At 44.2% G+C, this 15474-nt stretch overlaps 1 protein-coding gene across 1 annotated transcript in view; it reads right to left on the bottom strand.

Moving 5' to 3' along the window:
- Positions 1–5060: 5060 nt before the first annotated feature.
- The window catches only part of LOC117041845 (netrin-4-like), a 49639-nt gene continuing 39225 nt past the window's right edge, over positions 5061–15474 (bottom strand). Inside the window, exons 6-10 of the mRNA XM_033141086.1 lie at positions 13612–13825; positions 13156–13292; positions 11624–11692; positions 10095–10265; positions 5061–5259 (exon numbers count right to left, since the gene is read on the bottom strand). Of these exons, the coding sequence (XP_032996977.1) occupies positions 5123–5259; positions 10095–10265; positions 11624–11692; positions 13156–13292; positions 13612–13825 (728 nt within the window). The 3' untranslated portion in view covers positions 5061–5122. The remainder of the gene's footprint in view (positions 5260–10094; positions 10266–11623; positions 11693–13155; positions 13293–13611; positions 13826–15474) is intronic.

Raw genomic sequence — 15474 nt, 5'->3', positions numbered from 1 at the left:
TGCTGTATCTTGGTGCTTGCTGGTACAGTAAGAACATAATATGCAAACACTTGATGAACCTTCTGGATCAGGCCAAGGGCCCATCTTGCCCAGCATCCAGATATGGGAGACCTGAAAGCTGGACGCATTAATGATTTTCAGCAACTTGCATTCAGAGACATAATGCCTCTTGCCCGTGGAAGTGGAACATGGCTAAGCTGCCTAGTAGCCGATGATAACCTTGTCTTCCATGGATTTGTCTAAACCTCTTTCAAAGCCGTCCAAGTTGGTGTATGTTTACAATGGTATTAATGAGCTTCCAAGTGTTACCAGTTGTCACTTCAGCAGCATATTGTTCTCTGTGCAGACACCAGACTGTTAAATGTGTTGCAAGTGGCTCTCGTTGCTGCCTCTTTCCAGGTCTTTTCTTAAGTGCCGCCTGATTTCTATCGTTCACTTTTCATTTAACGAAGTGGAGTGGAAGTACCAGCTCTCTGTCAACAGTTCACTCCTGGGATGGATAGCAGGCATTTCGAAAGCGCATTCTACTCTTTTTAAAGAGAAAAAGAGCATGAAAAGGCCTCTCAGTCTGCATACAGAGTAGGCAACAAAACGGGTGCCAAAAGTGCAGAAGTGATAAAACCTTGGCGCCTAAGCCATTGGCCCAAAGAGATGGAGCCTCAAGTGATCAGATAAAATATGGGGCACTTGTTAAGAGTGGGGTTTACCTGGATCTGTCAAAGGAAACTCAGCTGGCTGGGTATTAAGGGCAAACAAATTGCCAGCCTTTGTATTTCCACATCTCCCTTCCTTCCATTTTGAAAATGATTTATTATATGTAACAGTGTTTACAGAATCTGGGTAGTAATGTGCCGTTCACAAGAGACTGGGAGATGCTTCTTTTTGTGGTCAACCCACAACAGTCCTGCCAGCCTTTGAACACTGTAGGACCTAAGGGCCACCATAGGAAATGGCTCTCTTGCTGCTCCTGTAAGGCCTCAAGGCAGTCACAGATTTACATATGAAAATATTGGCCCCCATTTTAGAACCTGTCTAGCATGAGCAGGGAGGAGTGAGAAGGAACAGGATTCCTCAGTAATGACTTACTTTAAAGTACAGTATTTACCTTTCAGAACTTCATTTTCATTGTTTAGTAAACAGCAGTATTTATTTGGGTGGGGCATGTGTAACCAACAGCAGTAGCCAACATGTGCAGTCTACATGCTTTGTTTCCCGTTCTGTGCTACGAGAGCAGAAATAGGCATAATTCCAGTTCACAAGCACGTGAAACAATATGCATATTGGAGGTTTGCTTTTATAAAGCGAATAGAAGTCCAAAAATGTGGTGCATAGGCCTGTTGTGAAATTGCCCAGTTTAGGGCATTCCATTAAGACCCCCATTCCTCTCTGGTTCTTGCCTCTTAAAACAGGGATCACCAAGGTGGTGCCCTCCAGCTTCCATCAGCCCCAAGCGGCATAGTCAAGGATGGGAGTTGTAGCCCAAGAGCACCTGGAGGGGACCCCCATTGGCTATCAGTTCCAGAACAGCCTTTCTCAACATGGGTCCCCAGATGTTGGACTACAACTCCCATCATCCCTGACCACTGGTCCTGCTAGCTAGGGATGATGGGAGTTATAGTTCAAAAACACCTGGGAACCCAAGAGTGAGAAAGGCTGCTCTAAGAACATAACTTTTCCTTCCCCCAATCCTTTTGCCATCATTTCTCCTGTCCAGTTAATAAACACATTTTTGTCACTCCGTGTAAGTCAAGGGATTTTGAGCCTAAGTATTATCCTTTTTTTTTTGTACCCACAAAACTGCAGGTACAAAAGCAGATCTACATTAATCCATCTTTTATATGGATGAGCTATAGCAATATTTAGCCAGCCTCTTTACATCACTGAATGCTTCTTGTCATAACAAAATATGAAGGAGTCAGTGTTACATTTAGACAATATAATATAAATGTAGTTTACAATACCGTATCCAGTTTGACTTTAGCACTTTAATGAAAACTGTGAGCAACTAGAAGTAATGGCTTCTACTCAGATTACCTGAAATGCATACCGGAGTCTAAATAAAAGAACAATTGTATGTAGAAGGCCTTGGCCTGTGGTTAAGTACGAGCATTTTTTCACATCGGACAGTGTTTCCCATAACCTACAGATAACCTTTCCACGTGTTTAAGTGAAGTTAGATTTCCATTTCTCTTGCAGCTGAGTGGCATTCAAAACAAACTTCACAATCTTTATGACAAGTAATATCTGAGCAACGCATCTTCTATTCCCCCCATTACAATTGATGAAAATGTGTCCCTAATGGATGCCTGACTTCAAATGGAAGCCTTCAGTTAAGCCAGTCTGGTCAATATTACATCTTTGTAAACGCTAAGGAATGCTAGTCTCCTTGCCTTGTGATTTCTTTTCAATTGACTGCCCTGTGTGACCCAAGTTTCGTGTTCCAGGTATGGCTTCTGTAGACAACAACATTTCAAGCTCACAGAAGTACGCTCACTTTTTGTGTATGGGCTTGGCAATTTCTCTGCAAGACTGACCTCGGGCAAAAAGGTTTGGCATATTGCAATAGAAGCTAGCTGTATAGAGAACGGATGGGCCTGAGGGGTTTTGCAAGATGTTAAAAACGTCTTGTTTTTTAAAAGGAATAAATGTGCATGCAGTGATTTGCAAACTAAAAAGTAGATACGGAGGGGAAAGCACAACTATTGTGTCCTTCGGTAGGATTGTCAGCCGTGGTGGTGGTGCGGCGCTCTCAAGCTGCAGAAGACAATAACTGCAGCGAGTCTGGATAGTTGTGTATATATATTTTTGTAAGCATCTTGAGCCTCTTCCAATGGACAAACGTCCTTTTAGCTACCTGATTCGAGGGGTGGCAGGTCTGGTGAAAGCTGCACTTTACACAAGCCCATGATTTAGAGTGACATGAGCAAGCAGGAAAGGGCTGCAGCAAGATAAGCCCGTGTCCCCTCTCATCTCATTGGCCAGGAGTAGTTTGAAAGCTTTTGCTTAGCTCATGGTTTGCCATTTCATTTGGACTGGCATGAGCTCTTGTTAGTTTCAAACAAGGCAACTTCAAACCCTAGTTACTGCAGCGGGCTTGTTTAAACTTAACATAGTTATGATTAGCCACAGGAATAGATGGCACAGTAAACTGTGGTTAGTCAGAAGCAGAAGCTTTCAATCTGCCAGCTATGCAGGAAGAGGAGGGGAAGAGTATGAGCCTGTGACTCACACACGTGCTAAACCATGGTTCAGTGTGGCAAGCAAAGGTAGCCTTTGTATCTTTGTGCAGATTTCTGTGTGCCTTGACTAGCCAGGACGTTGAATGCTACCTGCCAGCCTTACAGGCGATGCAAGATGTAGTTACATGAGTGTTGTGTGCCTGCTCACAAGTGCCTCAACTCTTCAGGAATCATAGAATCAGAATTGTAGAGTTGTAGTCCAATCCTCTGCAATGCAGGAATCACAGCTAAATCAGTAAAACAAGGCAAGATCAATAAGACAAGGTGTTATGTTCCTTAAAGGCCAACACTTAAGCATTTTCATGGTGCCATTCTCTTTGAACCAACCAACAGAAAATAGAGAATACCAGTTGACCATCTTTGTTTCATATTAGAGAAGAGAGCTCTTTGAGAAGCCCTGCTCTTAAACGGAACGGAACTGCCACAGGAAAGCAGGCAAGTGGTTGCTGGCAGCTATAACCCCAACAGTTTTTACATGAAATATTAGCAGGACAGCACTTGAGACTCAAATATTATCTTGGAAAGAGCAGGTCAGAATAACCACATGGCTGTTCCCAGAGGTAGCCGATGTTTCCTTGAAAGTGGCAGCTCAGTATGTCTCACTAGCTGCACTGCAACCTCTTCTGCAGTGGTTTGGTGAATCTACCAAGGCCAAAACAAGTCAGCTTCCAGGACTTCTTTCACTACTTGTATGCAGAAACTCTGGGCCGGTGCTGCATTCTTCCCTCACGAAGGAATCATCGGTGCTGCACAAGTCCTTCTTAGCAGCAATCCTCCTGAAATTGGGGTGGTGCAATGGATGCCGGTGGGAGGGCAAGCAGGGAGAAGACCTTTGATGAGAGCAGGTGGGCTCAAAGTTAAAGCCAGAACTATTGTCGATTTGGTGCACATATTGAGAGAACAGAGCCCTAGAGAAGGCAAATGATGTTAATCCAACTCTCCCCACGCCACTCATCAGTCCTTGTAATCTCTAATCCAACTCTCCCCACCTACCACTTCCCCCGGAAGCTCTGTGAAAGAACGAAGGTGAAGTCCATTGAGACTCCTGCCTGCAGGATCAGACCCCAGCCATGCCCCCTGTATGCAGTGCACACACTTCCCAGAATCCCCCAAGGGGCTAAGTCCTGGGAAGGCGTTCAGCCTCTTCTACCATCTCACAGGCTCTGCCTGTTTGCTTCTCTGGTGGCAAAGTTTGGACACAGACAACATAAATCTACAGAATCTTTCCATCCCAGTGCAAATGCTGAGGGCGCACGTACACACTCTTTAAGGACCCCCAAAGGCTGCCTATGTTATTTTAACTGTAGCTTGCTTAGTGAGCTGAAAAGATTGCCGAATAAAGCAGGAGTCATGTGGCAGGCCAACCGTTGAGCATGTTGTCGCTCCAAAGCTCGACAAATCTGTTTGCTCATCCTTTATGGCTGCTTCAAAAAAGCAACCCACCCACCCCGAAACAAATGCTTTAGTGAAGCAGCTATAAGTTTATGCATTAGTAGTATCAGGGTGGGACTTGAAAGCATCAACATGCGATGCATTTTGTAATCTTGACACTGGCTGTGGGGGGGGTGCTTAGCTCTGGATAAATGATGTGGGCAAGCTATAAGCTGTGATTCCTAGGCAAACAAAGTTAAGGGTTGAGGTTTCCAAGTCTGTGTGGGCTGGGATTGTTTGTCGTTGTCCTTTGATTCTTGGAAGAAAGAACTCGAGGCACAAGATTCCTGCCTAAAACACAAAATTTGACGGGGGTGGGGAGAGAGAGATTCTGTTTTTAAATTCCCCTTAGCTAGGAATGTTCTGATAGACAACAAGAGAACTACTTAGGCCTTTCACTGCAATATTACTAACATATGTAAAGTCTGTGGCTTGTGCTTTGAAAGAAGGTATTATTTGCATCCAGTTCGAAGCATGTCTGCGACTAGTTTCCCCCAGTGAGCTTTCCAGGGCTTCACCAGGCTGTTCATGTTCACGAGAAGTTTGTTAGTCCGTGTGTCTTCCTGTCCTGCTATCAGATAGTCTACACCTGGTTTGGAAAAAGAACAGCAAGGTGTTAGAAAAAAAAGTAAACTCTAAATCCACCAGAGGATTTCGCATTAATAATAATAATAATAAAAACCAACCAAAATGACCCCCATCTGCTGCGAAGAGTACTAAGCACATAGGATCATATCCCTGCTCTGAGAAATGATGCTAGCACAGAGATAATTTCTCCTTGAAGGCTGCTCAGTAACCTCACAATAAAGGCAAAAGGGTAGTCAGTGCATCCCTACTGCAAGCAATAGAGTTGCCTGATTGTCAGCTAGGCAGAGAGATCTTTGACAGTAATAAGAAATGCCCCACCAACACGGCCTGGACATGATGGCTGGGCTGGCTAGTGCCATAATACCTTAGTATGGGGTATGTGACCCTCATTTGGCCATGAAAAGTAGTAATAACCCATTCTCCCCCATTTATTCCACTAGCTATAACCCACAACAGCCGAGACCTCTTCAAATGAATTGGGGAACCAGTCTTATTTACCCTCATCAAAGACGAGCCTGTAACCAGCTGCAAAACTTAATAAACATAATGGCAAAAACATTTCATAAAATGCAATTTATTACAGGTAACTAGTTATAAGAAAGAGTCTTAATTATATTAAGGAAAACGACACCACGGCTCCCAAGTCTTTATACAGGTTCCAAAAATAATACATGTATGGGGAAAACTTACGTGATATTTTTTCACACTGCATTTACATGGTAGATTGACTTGAGATTAATGGGGCATAATCCTACTACAGGCCTTAATTCACTTACCAATGTAAGGATGCTTGTGCATCATTAAGAAGAGAAGAAGAGTTTGGATTTGATGTCTCATTTTATCACTACCCGAAGGAGTCTCAAAGAGGTTAACATTCTCCTTTCCCTTTCCTTCCTCCCCCACAACAAACACTCTGTGAGGTGAGTGGGGCTGAGAGACTTCAGAGAAGTGTGACTAGCCCAAGCAGCTGCATGTGGAGGAGTAGAGACGCGAACCCGGTTCACCAGATTATGAGTCTACCGCTCTTAACCACTACACCACACTGGCAGCTTAACGCAGCTTCGTGAGCGGTCACTGAAATTACTTTACCCAAATTTCAAGCTAAAATGCAATTATCCTGCCAGAAACCCTGGAGAGCCACTGCCAAGCCGTGTCAACAATATTGAGCTAAATGGACCAAAGGCGGCAGTGATTCCTGGCTTTGCTCCTGAACTGCCATTTCCTGCTAAATGAGCTGTGGGGAATCTATGGCCGTACACACGTTGTTGGACTTCAGCTCCTGTCAGCCTCAGGCAGCATCGCCGCTGGCTAGGAGTGATGGGAACTTCACTCCTCCAACACCTGAAAGGCCACCGCTTCCCCACCGCTGCCCAAAGTAAAGCAAGGCCACAGGATGTATTTATGGTTTGGCTTGCAGTAATATATTGCCCAGTTAAAATGATGCCAACTGATGGCTTTCCCAATCAGACTTTACATTTAGGGAGCAGGGGAAAGGTGGCAGTTTCTTTTTCAAGGTGCTATATCTCTGTTGGTGACATAGGCAGTTGTTGTTGTTATTACTTTTACTTAAAAATAAACCCACACTGCAATTGCACTGCACCACACCGTAAATGAAGTTTTTATGATTATACTCTAATGCCAAGAGATTAGATATGGACTTCCTGTCACCAGCTAGGGAAGAACATGCCGTACAATGGCACAGAGATGGTTGGGCAGGGAGCCAGACTGCTGCGCACAGCAGAAACTCCTGATGAATGCAGTGCCAGACGGGACTAGCAGGGGCGAGTGTGGATTATTTCCTCGTCTTTTCCCAAAGACGCCCTTCCTCTTGCTCAAAACAAAACAAAAAGGGACAGGAAGGGATACTCTGTGGACATTCCGGAAGAAAGGGAATGCGAATATGGTCAAAACTGGACTTGCAAATTGTTTCTGTTCTGCTGCTTGTAGGCATGTGCATTAAACTAGCCCACATGCCTCCAATCCCTAGGTCAGTGGCCCAGAGCCAGTGTGGCATTGAGGACAGTGCTGGGGCGGGGCTTGTGCTCAATTCCCTGCTCAGTCATAGAATTCTACAGCTGGATGGGGGTCTTGATGGACCCCTGCTCCACACACAAAACAATGAACTAGAGGACCTCCAACAGATGCTGTTTCAAAAACTCTGCTCCACTCATAGAATCAGAACTGCAGAATTTGAAGGGGCTCTGAGGGTCATCTAGTCCAACCCCCCGCAATGTAGGAATCTCAACTAAAGCACCCATGGCAGGTGGCCATTCACCTTGGTCATTTGTTCCCTAGTCAAGCTGCTCTTCTCATCAAGAAATTTATCCTCATGTTCAACTGAAATCTACCTTTCTGAAATTTAAGCCCATTAGATCTAGTCTCTGTTTACTGTAGGACAATACTTGAGTGGAGACTGGTATGACTCCCAGGGCCAGTATTTGCAGCTGGCATCCTTGGGTAGGACCCGTGGCTAATGCTTGGCCCTTGACTTCGTTAATACATTCTCCCCCCCCCCCACTTGGAGCCCCAGACAGTTGGCTCTAGCCATCCTTTAAACTTCCTACAGTGTTTTCAACTTAGCCCTAAACAGCCTTGGCACAGTACCTGAAGGAGCGTCTCCACCCCCATCGTTCTGCCCAGACACTGAGGTCCAGCGCTGAGGGCCTTCTGGCAGTTCCCTCGCTGCGAGAAGCCAAGTTACAGGGAACCAGGCAGAGGGCCTTCTCAGTAGTGGTGCCCGCCCAATGGAACGCCCTCCCATCAGATGTCAAAGAAATAAACAACTAACGGACTTTTAGAAGACATCTCAAGGGAGCCCTGTTTAGGGAAGCTTTTAATATTTGATTAATTATTGTATTTTAATATTTTCTTGGAAGCCACCCAGAGTGGCTGGGAAAACCCAACCAGATGGGTGGGGTATAAATAATGAATTATTAATTATTATTATTATAGCATCACTAGCTGCATAGGAGCCAAATCCTAGGGGCCACCGCAATAAATTATTTGAGGGGGCCGGACCTCCACAAAGTTGATGGGCATTGCCATCAAATGGTGTGTGTGCGTTGTGTCATGTGATGCAGGACAGGGCTTCCCTGGGCCACCGCAATATTTCATTCAAGTTGGCACCCCTGGCTAGACGCTTCCAGACTGTCATTATTTTCAGGTGGGGTTTAATCACATATTGGCAGATTCAGGTTGCACAATTAAATTTGATTTGGGGATCTTCTACAGCAGACCCACTTCTTCTAAAACTTGGGGTTTTTGCAATAAGGAAAGTGTTACAAAAATGCATTATAAAGTGTGGGGTAACATCTGCTGGACACAGCATCATCTCACTTCCCCGTGAACACATCAGAATGGAGGCTCAATGAATACCAGGTGACATCTGACCTCCTGCAGAATTTGTGCAAACAGATCAGGATGAAAGCTCAATAAACTGGTTGTGTGGAAGTAGGGGTGGAGAAATAGGTCTATTTCAGTTTCTCTCACTTTCTTGTTGTTCCAACCTTGAGTTTATTCTCCACATTTCTGCATCCTCATTTTACTTTGAAGTGAAGATTTTAATGGGAGGGAGAGGAATATGATCAGTCTACCCCATAGGTGTATAAAGGAAGAGCTTTTGTAAACCATTCTGTGGTCCTTAGATGAAGGGTGGTGTATAAATTTAATAAGTAAAATAAATAAATTGGCAGGATATGAAAGTTGACCATTCTATTGTTAGGCTGGAAACCAACCATTTTAAAGAGGCTTCCCTTCATTCCTTTTGTCCCAGGTCAACTCAGATCTAACTGGTCCGCAGGTTTTTAAGTGGTACAAAACCCTGAAACTTCCTCCTTGCTATAAATGAAAACAGGGTACATGTACATTTATACACCCTAAGCAGCAAGCCCTCTTTCAAATTGCTGTCAGTTCTTTCAAGAAAGCTATTGTTTGTTCCCAGCCTCAGTTTATGGGGCAGAAAGAAAATGGGAAATTGAAACAGTGGTGGTATTCTAGGCATTTGCTGGGAAAGCCTTCTCATGTTAACCATGGTGACTGATTAGGTTAAAACACTTCCTTTCAGTCAATGTGGATGTGTGTTTAATTTAGTCACAACAAAAAAGCACAATATAATTTATCAAGGGAGATGGGGACAAGACTGCTGTGACCTTCAGAAGTACGTATTTGCTCATCCTAATCTGATGAAGCCCAGAAGTAAACTAGCTCCTTCTCTAATTGCTTTGACTTTAAATGGAAGAAACAATCCAAAGCATGTTCCCAGGCTCTCGTTTAAAGGACAATAGGACCTATGTGGCAGTGTGATTCAAATTACAAAGCATAGTGATGAAACTGGAATAATGCAAGAGACTCTGGTACTAAGGGCCAAAACAAATGAGGCACACATCATGTATTTAGTAATTCAGTGACTGGCTTCTGAAAATGGGAGCTTTCCCTTCAATGCAAACTGCATGTCTTCAATGGTGATTATGTCACAGAACCATCCACCTGAAGCAAATAATATATTGCATTGATATGGTACCTTCTTTTTACCATTATCTCACACTGACCTAACGTAAAACAGGTGGGAACACTGTGGTGACAGGGCAAACCCACACAAGATCCGTAAAGTGCTTTTTGGGCATGAAGCACTGAGGGTGGGTTGGCACTGCCACCCCCGTTTTCTGGAGAAAAGAAAGAACATTGAGGAACCATTATTGCTGCCTTATAATGCCCCAGACCATTGCTCCATCTAACTCATGACTGCCAACACTGACTAGCAGCAGCTCTCCAGGGTTTCAGGCTGGAGACAATTCCTGTCCTACATGGACATGCCAGGGATAAATACAGAGTATTTACCAGGATTAAGAATTGGGCATGTGCACCCTCTGTTGGTCCAAGACTCAGGATAGATGCTTCTGTTACTCCTCGTGATTTTCACTCTTCCCGATTTCAGAACCTTCTTGACCTTCACAATGACTTCTGCATGGGTTCCTTTGTCATGAGCGGAGAGGATCTTTGCTTTTATTACTGCCAAAGAACATGAAAGAAAACACAATTAATTTTACACACTGGGCAATTAATTTTGCTGTGTCGGTTGGCAGGACCTGAAGGCGTGGCTATAGCACATCTTAGTTAATACATGAACGCATTAGCAAACTGCCTTCGGAGATCTGTCATAGAATTTGGATAGTTTGTCTTAGGGAGAAACTACATATCTTGCTAATTATATCTGTTATGTACTGAGCTGAATCCTAGAACAATAGGATCGAGAATGCAGCAGTCTGATTGGTCCGAGAACAATAGGATCCAGAATGCAGCAATCTGATTGGTCTGCAGGAGCCACCCAATCCAGCTCCAGGTAGAAGTGAATCAGCGGCCTGATTGGCCTGCAAGAGCAGCCAATCAGGCTCCTGGAGGAAGTGAATCCGCAACCTGATTGGCCTACAGGAGTAGCCCGGAATTAGCCAATCACGTGGGGCCCATTGTGTAAATAATGTATTTATTTTGGGGAAAGACTCATTCCTTGCTACTAGGAGTTGAATAAAGAGCATGAAATTCACACTTGACTCCGAGTATATTTCAATATCTATATACCTCCCTGTATCAAATACAACATAAAACACAAATGCCCACCCATAACATAATATCCAGACAAATAAAGTTATAGAAATTCAATCTCATACAGGCAATGCACATCTTATGTGAGGGTTTCATTCCGGGGGTCCAAGCATGAACACAATGATGGCATGAAGCCAGGAACGTCCAGAACCACCCCACCCAGCAAGGTGGAGGGCTGCTTGCCCAGCTTTCTGAAGGGGGCAGAAGGGGTGTAGCAGGGTCCTAGAGCCCTCCCACCTCCTTTCCAGCTCCTTTCCCAGAACCCCTGCACCACCTTCACAAAGCCAGGTAAGCCTCTGAACACAGCTTTGGCTGGGTGGGAGGAAAATAAATAGAAAGTGAGTTTACTCCACTTTCCATAAGAGCTAACTCCTAAGGGCTGAGGTGCATTGGCCCCCCCCTAAAATATTTGAGGGGGCTCTCCCCCGAAAAATGATGGGCATTGCCATTCAAATGGTGAGTGTGTCTTGTGATCGATTATGCAGAGCAGGACCTACCTGGCCTCCTCCAATATTTTATTCAAGTTGGCACTCTGCCGCTCTCCATTTATTTATGCAATTGTGTAAGTAAAATAAGTGTAAGATGCACATCATCTGTGATTTTTATTTTTATGGGAGCATTAAGTATCCAAGTTTCCTTTGTGCAGACGTTAGGCTTCTCTGATACGGACTTTGGAGTTTTGAAAGATGAAGAGCAGCAGGAAAGAGGTTCTGGGGCTTCATTTGGTTCCCACTATTTAAATGGGAGAAGGTATTTTACTCACTTACCGTAAGCATATTTCATCTGGCAGAAATTGGTGACGCTTCCTAGTATCCTTTCTTTGCAGACACACTTTTCTAGCCAGGGAATCGCAGGCCATTGTTGAAGGAGGAGGGTCACATTAAGGAAGTGGGGTTGGGTGAGTTCGGCAAAGAGAGACATCAAGTTACTTTCATGTACACATGCACATACATTTTCAAATATCAGAATGTTTTGTTGCTATTGTTTATTATTTTATTATTTATTTATTAAATTTCTATACTACCCTTTAAGTAAGGATCACAGGGCAGTTTACAGTATAAAAGCACAAAAATACATACTACACGCACAGCTTAAAAGGCCATGACAGAGGCCCATAACATAGGGCAGCCAAAGCAGTTTCTGTGCCAAATCCAGGCCTTAACCCCAACTGAAATGCATCCAGAAAATCAGTTTCCTCCAAGAAAGCATAGATCTGGCCCAAGAACCTTGCCCAAGAAGCTGAGTATGTCTTATTAAAAAGGTAAAGGGGCCCCTGACCATTAGGTCCAGTCGTGTCCGACTCTGGGGTTGCGGCGCTCATCTCACTCTATAGGCCAAGGGAGCCGGCGTTTGTCCGCAGACAGCTTCCGGGTCATGTGGCCAGCATGACTAAGCTGCTTCTGGTGAACCAGTGCAGCACACGGAAATGCTGTTTACCTTCCCGCCGGAGTGGTCCCTATTTATCTACTTGCACTTCGATGTGCTTTCGAACTGCTAGGTGGGCAGGAGCTGGGAGCGAGCAACAGGAGCTCACCACGTCACAGGGATTCGAACCGGCAACCTTCTGATCGGCAAGCCCTAGACTCTGTGGTTTAACCCACAGCGCCACCTGGGTCCCTGCGCCACCTTTTAATGTCTTATTAAAATAGGTTTTAAAGAGAAATCATTTATTTGCAAACACAATTATAAGGTTCTGTAAGTCTGGAACTTATTTTTGGTGCCTGCAGCACATAATATGTTGCCATGAAAGTTACCAGACTTTCTATCAAGGGGTGTGGAGGTTTGGTTTGGTTTGGTTTGCATTAAAACACTACCTAATTTGCTTTTTCCAAAATAATATGCGAAATCACAGCTAAAGTTGCACTTCCGTGAATTCTGTGCTGCAGTTCTCCAACCAAATATATATACAGTATTTGTGTATATATTTAACAAATGTATATAACAAATGTGTATAAATATGTGTCTGTTTGGGGAACGTGTACATCAAAATGCATATATTGCGTTAGGAAAAATTAGTAGAAATGTATATATTAGGATGAACCCACACAAAAATGAGGATGGGTTTTTTAAATTTATAAATGCAAGTTGATGCGGAAATGTGGAGAACTGAACTAAAAATTGGGAAAACAAGACACTGGAATTAACAGATTTGTCCATTCCTATTTCTAACCTTAGCTAGCATTTTCTAAATAAAGCCACAAGTATTTCTACAAATAATCTGTAAATCTAAAACGCTCCACTGAATTGTGAAAGTAATAACTGGCACCTGTCCATTTCGTGCAACGCTATAAATCCATACCTGGATGTCTTAGTGCAGAAAACCCTTGCTCATGGTCATTCCACTGCCACTCATCTTCAGTTTCATTGGCTGGTGTTTGAATAAGGTCAGGGATTCTTCCACCAATGGGGATATTGAAAAAAGCCTGGTTGTCGTAACTGGGAAGAGGACATCAGAACAAATGGAAATGGCACTTAGATCACGGGATGTGATATTTAGTCATAAGGTAGCCTCTGCTTCGTTCACTTACTACTATATGACAGAGAGGTAATGCTAGCTCCAGGGTTTTGATAAGCAAAGTTAAGCTTATCAAAGTTAAGCACTTCTAAGAACCAATCGTTAATGATTACTGTGCAGAAAGATGCATTGATATTTTCTGTATCCTTCAATTAGGCAACAATATCCTAATCCCGAGCAAGGACTGAACCAGCCTAGGGATTCTGCACATTATCAGTTTGTGATAAGGAGTTTGCTTACTTGCTGAGGCATTCTCCAGTGTGCTTGTCACAGTCTCTGGCACAGTCGCAAGGCTGGCAGCCATTCTCTCCAAATCCCCAATAGCCCAAGAGGCACCGGTCGCATTTGGGGCCTGCAACACCTGATTTGCAGAAGCAGAATCCTGTCTTTGGGTGGCATTTCCAGCTCTGGTTGAAAGTCGTGTTCACTGAGCCCATGAGGTGGCAGGAGCAAGCTGAATGAGAAAGTGCAGTATGGAATGGAGAACATTAGCCGACAGTCACCTGGAGGGACAGAATCTCCTCAAGGGATTTATGTCAGATGGATAAACACAACATTCTTGGAATAGACTTTAACCTCTATTGAATCACTGATTTATAACCAGGAGACATTAGACCCAGGCCTTATTCCTAAGCTTCGCAAAGTTCTTTCTCAAACACTACCAGGTTTTAATGATGGACTGGAAAAACATGTTGGGGGGGGGGTCGATGTTGGTGGACCTATATTTAAGGCTGGCAAGCAATCTGAACCCCCCTCAAGTCAGTTTCAGCCAAGGTAAAAGATAATACGATTAAGCTTACTCAGGACTGGTATTTATATCCATCACAACTTTGTAGAATGTTAGGGTCCAGAGATAACAAATGCTGGAGAGAGTGCAAGGGCCCCCGGTTTCTTCTTCTATACGTGGTAGTCCTGTCCCAAAGCTACTTTGTTTTGGCAGAAAGTGTTCCAAGAAACTGAACGCATAACTAATCAGAAACTTTCACCTGACCTTAAACTTGCTCTTCTTTTTATTTTTGATTCTCAATCTCTAACAGTGTCACGTAAAAACCTAGCTCCAGGTTTCATTCCTGGCCCCCTGCCTGCATCGGTGGACCATGCATAAGCCAGCCCCGCTACGCCCCTTCCCCATTACACCCCCGCTCACCCCATCTGCCCTAATGTGCATGTCTGTCCTTCCGCCCAGCAAAATACCAAAAGGGTTGAAGGAAGTTCAGGGATGAGCAGGGGTGACAGGAAGGGGAAGGCAGTATCATGTTTATGTGTTTGCCATTTGGGCTGGTTTATTTCCTTTCACTTCATTTTGCAGGAATGTCCATGCATCCCTACCAATAAGAACTCTGCGGAGGAGGATTTGGCCAGCACCAGAGCATTCAGACTGTTACACAACACATTTTTCCTCTTACTGGTGATTAAGAGAGAATGTGTTCGATTATTGTGACTAATGCTGAGACATTCCTTCTGAGCAGAGAGTCCTCTTCGCTTTTCTTCTCAGGAGCCTGAGGGCCTTTTTCAGCTTAACCGAGGGACTTTGCTCTGGATGGAAGAACACTCTTAAAGCAAGCTTTTCAGGAAGGGATTAATGGGGTATTTCATTCAGCTTTCCCCCTCGGCCTTTCCTTCTCCAACCCAGTGCCCACCGGAGAGACAATGGCAGTTTCCGTGCCCTCTCTCCCTTCCCCAAAGCATTTCTTCCTTTCTCACAATGGGGCTGAGAACTCCATTGCTCATCCCACAAACATCTGTGCAATCTGCTGTGACAAATTTGTTATTTTCCTCTTTGGTATCCACAGCATTTTTAAAATTATTTTCATTTTGTAAGCCGGTGCATATTTAACATGGCATTTCTCAAAATAAGCCAAAATAAGCCGAGGATATGAGCTACTGGTACATCGCAAAACCTCCAGTTTTCTGCTGAAGGTCAGCAGGACAGGGTATGGCACAAATCAGAATCGTGAAATAGGACGGTCTTCTATTTGTTGTCATGGACAATGAAGGCTGACTAAAGCCCAGTTAGTAGGGCCAGGAGTAGCTGGTAAGGCTGTGTTGCTCTCCTGTCTCTGAACATGGTGTGGCGAAGCCGCTTACTGAGAGGTGGAAGGG

The sequence above is a fragment of the Lacerta agilis genome, chromosome 2 (genome assembly GCF_009819535.1).
Source record: "Lacerta agilis isolate rLacAgi1 chromosome 2, rLacAgi1.pri, whole genome shotgun sequence".
NCBI lineage: Eukaryota > Metazoa > Chordata > Lepidosauria > Squamata > Lacertidae > Lacerta > Lacerta agilis.
The sequence above is the reverse complement of the archived record's forward strand: the minus strand, read 5'-3'. Positions and strand labels throughout refer to the sequence as shown.